This window comes from Grammomys surdaster, unplaced genomic scaffold (assembly GCF_004785775.1).
Source record: "Grammomys surdaster isolate TR1022 unplaced genomic scaffold, NIH_TR_1.0 64, whole genome shotgun sequence".
NCBI lineage: Eukaryota > Metazoa > Chordata > Mammalia > Rodentia > Muridae > Grammomys > Grammomys surdaster.
The window spans coordinates 10,099,527-10,108,916 of NW_021604566.1; the positions used below are offsets into that span (position 1 = coordinate 10,099,527).

At 39.6% G+C, this 9,390-nt stretch overlaps 1 protein-coding gene across 5 annotated transcripts in view; it reads left to right on the forward strand.

Moving 5' to 3' along the window:
* Window positions 1-9,390, forward strand: part of Ube2w (ubiquitin conjugating enzyme E2 W) — a 67,345-nt gene that overhangs the window by 36,761 nt on the left and 21,194 nt on the right. For all 5 annotated transcript variants that reach the window (XM_028768710.1, XM_028768719.1, XM_028768744.1 and 2 more), the window contains exon 5: window positions 2,355-2,430. In XM_028768710.1, the coding sequence (XP_028624543.1) occupies window positions 2,355-2,430 (76 nt within the window). The remainder of the gene's footprint in view (window positions 1-2,354; window positions 2,431-9,390) is intronic.

Below are 9,390 nucleotides of genomic sequence, written 5' to 3' on the forward strand. Positions count from 1 at the left end.
AAATAAAATAAATAAAATAAATAAAATAAATAAAATAAATAAAATAAATAAAATAAAATATAAAATAAAATATAAAATAAAAGAAAAGAAAAGAAAATATAAATTAAAATAATAAAATAAAATAAATATTTAGATACCTTTAAAGTAGGAGATCTTGGAGTATACATGTGTCTTTAGCAGATTGTTCTTCTGTTCTCCAGATTAAATCCACTGCTGTTTTATTAATAAGAATTTAGAAAATCTTTAAAATAATCATTTATTTTTAAGCAATAAGTTTAGAAGCTGTAACACCCAGAGTCACTGTTTTACTAAGTAAGTTTCTTCAATGTTAATTCAAAGGAGGGTTTTTTTTTTTGTTTTTTTGTTTTGAGTAGGACTGTGTACATCAAGATGGTTCATCAGCTAAGCATATTCAGTATCCCCATTCAGAAATACTGAAATGTGTAAAACAACTATTTTAGATGATATATGATATATGCATTTTAATAGCACTTTGCAAATATATTATTTTTTATATGTATGGATAGTTTACCTCCATGTATGTCTGTACACTGTGAGCATGCCTGGTATCCGTGGAGGCCAGAAAAGAGCATTGAATTCCCTGGAACTGGAGTTCTAGATGACTGTGAGGCATCAAATAGGTGCTACAAGGGTCCTCTGCAGGAGCAGCCAGTGCTCTTACCTATGAGCATCTCTCCAGCTGCCTTAACGCCACTTTAAGTTTAGTTTCTTCTGCATTTTAAGACTGTAACCAAGCTTTCCTTAACTATAGAAGTCGTTATGAGTCTTCCTCTTTTATTGCTTCAATATTGTGTACCCATGTGTGCAGGTGCGCGCACACACACACACACACACACACACACAAAGCTTTTCATCTGGGGGACAGAGCAGTTTGTTCTTACAAGTGCTCCTATATGCCTATGAGTCTTCACAGTGAGGTCATGACCACAGGGTTTGAGTATACTGCCATTGAGATGGTCCCTGCGGATTGTCTGCACACTGCTCTTGTGTGGCCTGATGGTCATTAGCGATGATTATTTAGCATTTGTTTGTGTTTACATGGAATGTTTTACACCAAGTGCCAGAGAGAAACTGTTGCTCTATCTGCCTCCCATCTTTTTTCAACCCCTATCACTTCACTCACCATTTGGTTTGCTGCTGATGAACTATTTTTAGTAGAATTGTTGTATGATAGGTTTAACTGTGATGATAATTTAAGAGTCAGGATTTCTGTGAGTTTGATAAAATTCAACATTAATTAGATGCTTGATGGTTACTCTACTGAGTGCTAGGTAATAAATACATAACTTCATTTTGTAATCCTCATTTCTAAAGAAATTTTCTCAAATTGTATCAGAGAAATCTTGGAATAGTTAACAGATTGTACCAAACAGTCTTTTGTTGGTGATTCAAATTACCGTTGGTGTGGACTCGTAAGGGCACTGTAAGGGTCAGCTGACAGATAAGTATATGAGCACTGGCAGCGTTCAGTGGTGAGGCTGCTTTCTTCCCAGCAGTCTAGGTTGTCTGTCACACATGCTACTACTTCCTGCCTGGACCTTTCTTAAATGATGCAATTCCTAATCAGCCTCAGTAGAAGGAATTCTCTTAATCTCTCATCCTTATTGGTCTAAATAGTCAATTAAGTCTAAACACTGCAAAAGATATTAATAGGGAAATAAAGACATTGTCTTATCAAAGTCATTGTAAAAGTTAGCCAGGAGCTCTCTGTTATGTTGGAAATTGTCCCTCCTACTACAGCATTAGAATAAACTTGACATTTGAACTGTTGACAGAAAGATAGTCTCATGTCAGTCTGGTACCCAGTAACTTTCAGGCAGGGTCTCTCCCAGTCTTCCTCCAATGTGTTGAGCATCACTCTTGCCAGATGTCCTGCAGGGATGCCAGGTTTTCTGTATTGTTCCAGTCAGGACACATAGGAACAGCGAGGCCACTGTTACTTTCAAGCACTAAAACATCTTTTGTCTTAGATGCTGTTTGAATCAGAATCATCTGCTCTGTTCTTAATACATTACAATAAAATAATAAGTCTATGTGGATACTTGAAAGTTGCTGTGGTTCTTCCGTCAGCCTTGATTAAGTCGGCTCTGAGTTAGTTCATGTAAGTGGTCATTAAGTGACTTGATAGGAGAGGTAAACATGAAGTCCGTGGGTGCTGTGTCCTGACCTGACACTCCCACACCTTCTGAAAACACTTAGGCTGACATTCTACTTATGCTTAGTGTGTCCAGTTGTTTTCCTTCATTGTATGATCATTTTGCTAAATTCACTTCTCTCAGTTACTTACTTTCTGAACTTATGTTTAAATTCTTTTTTTGTTGTTTTTGTTTCAGAGAAGACCACCAGACAATTCCTTTTATGTGCGAACATGTAACAAGAATCCAAAGAAAACAAAATGGTGGTATCATGGTGAGCAGTTTTAATTTCTAGTGACAAATTTTGATTATTTTTATTTGAAAGATGATGTTTGTAAGACTTGGGGAAAGTAGGAGGATGTAATTGAGGTAACATTTTTGTGATACTACATTGTAGAAAATCTTGGAAAATGTGAATATTACACTAAATTTTTTAAACAATCATGTGTATCATAGAAGTAAAATTAGCATTACTTTAATAATCCCAACAATGCCATTTAATATCTTGTGTGGTTTTGTTTTGTTATACTTTTGAGGGTTAAGACGCTTTTGTTTATTTCTATAAGCCTTTCTTGAAACGAGCTATGTAGCCCAGCTTGCAGGTGTCTCCTTGCCTCTGTCTCCCGAGTGCTGGGATTATAGATGTATACTGCTGTGGCAGACCGAAGCCCACCAAAATCTTGTCTTAAAGTAGAGCAAGCTGTGGGGACCCTTCATGTGAAGTAGTTCTGTGCCCTGTGTACTCAGTTCTGCTACTTTTTAAAATTGAAGGCAATTACAATAAGGTATTGTTTTCATTAGCGAAAGCTGCTCTGGTCCCAACAGCTTGTCTTAGTCATTGTTCTAGTGCTGTGAAGAGACACCATGCCCTTGGCAACTCCTTTAAAAGAAGTATTTAACTGGAGCTGGCTTACAGCTTCAGAGGTTTAGTCCATTATCATCATGGCAGCATGCAGGCAGGTAGGCGCTAGAGCAGTAGCTGAGACTTGACCCATAGACAGACAAGGATACTCTGGGTTTGGTGTGGGCTTTTAAACCCTCAAAGCCCACCACCAGTGACACACTTCCTTCAGAAAGGCCACACCTCCTAATTCTTTCAATTAGTCCCACCCCCTAGTGACCAAGTCTATGATCCTGTACAGACTGTTCTCATTCAGACCACCACAGCCCACTCCCTGGCCCCCATAGGCTTGTAGCCATAGCATGATACAAAAATCATTCAGTCTAACTTTAAAGGCTCCATAGTCTACCACAGTCTCAGCATTTTTTTTTTATTTTTATTTTTATTTTTAATTTTTTTTTCCAGACAGGGTTTCTCTGTGTAGCCCTGGCTGTCCTGGAACTCACTCTGTAGACCAGGCTGGCCTCGAACTCAGCAATCCACCTGCCTCTGCCTCCCAAGCGCTGGGACTAAAGGCGTGCGCCACCACTGCCCAGCTTCAGCATTGTTTAAAACTACAAAGTTCAAAGTCTCTTCTGAGACTCAAGGCAATCTTAACTGTAACCCTTGTAAAAATCAAAATAAAAAAAGGACCACATACTTCCAACATACAGTGTCACAAACTATACATTAATGTTCTGGGTGGGGGGGTTGGAGCATAATGAGGGAATACTGGACCAAAGTAATACATAAAACCATCAGGGCAAACTCCAAACTGCATCTTTTTTTATTTTTTATTTTTTTATTTTTTATTTTTTGAGACAGGATTTTTCTGTATAGCCCTGGCTGTTTTGGAACTCACTCTGTAGACCAGGCTGCCCTTGAACTCAGTAATCCGTCTGCCTCTGCCTCCCAAGTGTTGGGATTAAAGGCGTGCGCCACCACTGCCCGGCCAAACTGCATCCTTAGGTCTGTTGTCAAAGCATTCTTCAGATCCCCAACTCCTTTCAGCTTTTGACTTGACTATAACACACTTTTCTCTCTTGGGCTGGTTCTACACTTGGTCTGCAGCTTTCCTTAGCAGATATTCTGTGACTCTGGCATCTCCAGCATCTTGGGGTCTCCAACACAATTCAGGCTTCACTTTTACAGCTTTATACAATGTTCTTTCTGGGCCTCCAAGTGGGGACACCCCTGAAACACACCTGGCCTCTGTGGCTTTCCTTAGCCACAAAAGGAGATTCTGTAACCCCTTTTTTGTATACTTGGCTCTAAAGTCAGAACCACATGGCCAAAGCTGCCAAGTTCTGTTGCTTGCTGAGGTTGAAACATGGTTCCCTTGTTCAGTTACATCTGCATGAGCTTTCTGTTGTCTGTTTCCTTCACTGCCTAAGCTTCTCTTTGATTCCTTTCACAAACTGGAAGCTTAGCTGGGTGTGTCTTGCCCTGAAGTCACCACTCCCTTTATTCCTCTTAGCCTCAGGCCTTTCCTTAAGCTTTTCATCTCCTTGAGCCCAGGAATTTGCTCTATTTCCTGGTGCTCCTTTTCTCCTCAAAATGTATGTTTTGTCTTTTTCCTTGCTCAGCTTGCGTCTTTTCATTATAGATCTACAGAATAGTGACCACTAATAACCACAAGAGTTAGTGCTAGGATGTCTTGAAATCTCTTCTGCCAATGCCATCAATTCAGAACTCTGCAATTTAGTCTCAAGTAGATTTTTTTTTTTTTTGACAAGGGCAGAAAGCCGCTTCATTCTTTGCCAAAATATCAGAACAACAGTCTCTAGGCCATTGACTAATAATCTTTTCCTCTGAAACCTCTTGAGCTGGGCTGTCATAATCTGCATTGCTGTAAGCACTGTTGTCTTCCACACTCTAACTAGTTTGCCCCATTAAGCTCCAGGTTCAACTGCTTTCCTATTCCAAAGTCTCTATTCTGCCAACAACCAGCATGGTCAGACCTGTCACAGAAGTCAGTGTTCTGTTGTTGTGAAGAGATATGATGATGAAGAGACACGGCAGCTCTTATAAAAGGAGGCATTTAGTCAGGGGCTGCCTTACGTTTTCAAAGGTTTAGTCCATTATCATGGTGGGAAGCGTGGGGGTATGGGGGGAGGTGTTGGAGCTATAGCTGACAGCTACATCCTACTCCACAGGCAGATAAGCAGGCATACACACACACACACACACACACACAGAGCTTGGTGTGGGCTTTTGAATCCTCAAAGCCAAAGCTGATCCCCAGTAACACACTTCCTCCAATGAGAACAAATCATCTAATCCATTGAAAGTGTGCCACGCCCTAGTGACCCACAAATATTTGACATTCTGCCTGTTTTAGCTTTATGAAGAAAATATTCTTGATAATATTAACTTTTGGTTTTCCTTGTTCAGGGGATAATGTATAGTTTTATAATGCATAATTTCTGACAATTACAAATTATCATTTGTAAACCAATCTTACTGCTATCCCAAAGATATAGCTTAAATTAAAAGAAAACGATTATATTCTCCAGTGGACTTCTTTTTTCTTTGGTATTGGGAATGGATCCTCTGGTCTCATGCCTGCTAGACAGTTCTAGGCCTGAGCTATATCCCTTTTGTATCCATAGAAGTATTTATATTAATGGGGCTTTTGGTTTTTATTTTATTAACCTAAAGAAATCAAATTTGGCAAAACTTAATGAGAATATGACCCTTTGCCTTTCTATTCAATGTGAAGTCTTCTGTGTTTTCATTAAACTGTACATTTAAAGCTTAAAAATTCCAAATGCTCACCTCAGATGAGCAGAGTAGTTGCAGTGGCACTGTGCCCAGTGTAAGGAGGCCATTCCTGAGGCCAGAGAAGGGTAAGTGCCCAATGGAGAGGGAAGTAAGGAAGGAGACACTGAAACAGAAGGGAGGACTGGGAGAGAACTCTCCGTGGGAAATTAGATTTCCTCTGTAGGGTGTGTTCTTCACAGATCACAGGGATTGTCAGGTGTGCTGGTTCCTACTTGGAGATTAGATACAGAGGCATCAGTTCGAGGTCATCCTTTACTGTGTTACAGATGTGAAGCAAGCCTGAGCTACATGAACCCTGTGCTAAAAAAAATACCTTCTGTAAAAGACAGACAATACATTTTAAGTTTATGTAATTTAGCAAACATCTAGAAGAGTGATAGAGTAGGGTTTTAAGAGGAAAGTTATAGGTGAGGTGGGGGTAGTGGTGCATGAGGGCATTTACCACATTCAGGAGGCCGAGGTGGAAGACAGCAAATCCCAAGTTAGCTTATGCTGAATGCTAAGAGCCTGTCTCAGACAGAAACAGAAAATTGTAATGGTTACGAAGAGCAAAAGGGAATTTGAAGAATAAAAGGTAGTGGAGGAAAAATGATGTGATAGTAATGTAAAGATAGATCATTAAAGTGAGATTGTAATTATTTAGACCCTGATATATATATATATATATATTTAAGAAGTGCATTATATATCAGGAGGTTACAGATTATTAGTAACTGGCCATCTTGGAAATTTGGTAAATATTTTAGAAAAGAAATTTACATTTTTACTTAATAAAATATTTCCTGTAAATTAAGTATTTAAAATTACTTTTCAAACACTAAATATTAACTAAGGAGGGAGGATTTTCTTAATTTAAAAGGCATAACACAGCCAGGAGTGGCACATTCCTGTAACCCCATCCTTACAAGGCTAAGTCAGGACTATCATGGTGAGTTTGAGGCCAACCTAGAATATATAGTGAGATTCTGTTTCAAATATAGAAAGAAGAAAAGATTATAAAGAAATTAGATACTTACCTGTATGAAAATGTAAAGACCAAGGCACATTATGTTTTGTGATTTAATAATAACTAATTGGCAGAGAATGTAGTTCATTGGTAGAGCCTCTGGCTTATGTGAAGTCCTGAGTTTAATTCTGAGTCCCAGCTCCACCTCAAAGAATAGGTGACTGTTGGCATAGGTAAAACTGTGTAGTGAAGTAATTACAGATTTCAGATTTTAAAACTATCAATTTTGAACTAACAAGTTACAATATGAATATAAAGCCAGAGGGTAGATAGTAAAAAATAGAGCAAAGCTTTGCATAGCACTGCACACGTGACACTATTACCTTTGTCCCCTGTGTGGTGGCTGGTTGTTTTCAGAATGTCATACATGCACATAATGTATTTTGTTCAAATCCCCTCCCCCTTCCCTCCAGTTATTCCCCTTCTCCTCACTAACACTTTTTCTCACAACTTCATGTGCTGTTTGCACCACTGAGTCCACATAGAGCTGCAGGATACTCAGGATGGAGGACTACCTACTTGAGCAGTAGTTCTCAACCTTCCTAATGCTGGCCGCTTAATGCAGTTATGCATGCTGTGGTGGCCCCCAGCCATAAAATTATTTTTGTTACTACCTCATAACTGTAATTTTGCTGCTGTTATGAGTCATAATTTAAAATATCTGTGTTTTTGGTGGTCTTAGGCTACCCCTGTGAAAGGGTTGTTGAGCTCCCAAAGGGATGCAACCACACATTTAGAACTGCTGTACTAGAGCATGGGTAGCTTGTCAAGGGCCACGGTTCTTAAGAAAGCTGATGCTTCCTCCCCAGGTAGTGATAAGACTTTCAACCTTCATTGCCACCCATGGTACATGTACAGGTCTTGTATATGCAGTCACATATACTATGAGTTCTTGTGAGCAACAGCTCTTTATTGTTATTGTGTGTGCATGCCATGGCTTGTATGTGGAGGTCAGGTTTGCACTGAACCACTGTATGCACTTGCTTGTAAATCTGTTTAAAGTAGCCTTGATTTGCTGACTCATGGTGTCTCTCTCTATTTTTTAATATGTTTTCCTTCCCCACATGAATCCTGATTGCCTGGATAACCTTGTACCATTCCCCTTTGAGACAGTCTGTTGCATATGTAATATGCTTTATATGTACTCAGGAAAGGAGCACAGTCTGCTTGCTGTAATGGAGAGTGAAACAGGCATTTCCTACTCCAACTTGTTTGAAGCTTGTTTGAATTTTTTTTCTTCAATTATAAGATGCTAAGATCTTTCAACAGTAGAAGCATGGTATTTGTCTTTTCTTTTGTGCACATCTAAATGCCAGTTAGTTACAGGCATTATAAATAAACATTTTATTATTATAGTTTAAAGTTGTCGTTGAATTTGCATGATCTTAACGATAGAGATTATCATATCTATTCATAAAAAGCTAAGTTGTTAGCTTTATTTGAACTTTTCCAAAGTCAGTTATCTTTTGCTTCTTTAGCAGGTTCAACTCCAGAAGATTCACTGATCATGTTCTTTCTTTAGCACTCATTTTTCAAAACATGTGCATCAATGCTCTGCCCTTTGCCCCTGCCCTCCCTGCTTCCTCTTCTCCTCACTATGTAGTCCTGGATAGCTGTGATGGCCAGGGTGCCCTTGAACTTGTACTAGTCCTCTTGGTTCTTGAGTGCTAGGATTGCAGGGGTGTGGCACCACATCTAGTTGATAAATATGCATTCTTGCTGATGCTTTTATTTTTCTCATTGTCTGTGTTCACTAGGCTGATTTGCATCCTGAGCTCAAGCAGTGTCCTCTCTTCAACTTAGCAGCAACTACAAAGCCCTATGATCGAGCCCTACAGACTTGCTTTTTAGCTGTCTTAGGGTTCCTATTGCTGTGATAAAACACCACGACTAAAAGAAGCTTGGGGAGTTAAGGGCTGATTATTGCTTTATGCACAGTCATGGTCCATCACTGAGGGAGGTCAGGCCAGGAACTCTAGGCAGAAACTGATAGAGAAGCCTTTGAGAAGCACTGCTTACTGGCTTGCTCCTCATGCATACTTAGCCTGCTTTCTTTTATGTCCAGGTGATCCTGGATCAGTGATGACACAGCTCATAGTATATTGTGCCCTCCTTATCAAGTGTTAATCAAAGGGATCCCCACAAGTCAGTCCTGTGGAGACACTTTCTCAATTAAAGTTTCCTCTTCTCAGATGCCTCTAGCCTGTGTCCATTTGACAAAAAACTAGGAAACATTAGCGTTATCTAATTCTCAAAGAGTTATAAGGACAGATCATTTTTCATATGTGATCTGTGAAGCCATTCCAAAAGATTCAGGGATAAGAGTGGGATCTATCTCAGTGGTCACGTGTAAGGTTACTTAGTGTGAGCCCCAGGTTCAACACATACATGTGCACACACTCACAATCAGGGATTGGATAAACTCTTCTCCCTCCCCATACTGTATTAGTTTGTCTTAATTTTTCTAATCTACAGACTCATTCTCTCTCTCTCTCTCTCTCTCTCTCTCTCTCTCTCTCTCTCTCTCCCTCTCCCTCTCCCCCTCCCCCTCCCCCTCCCCCTCC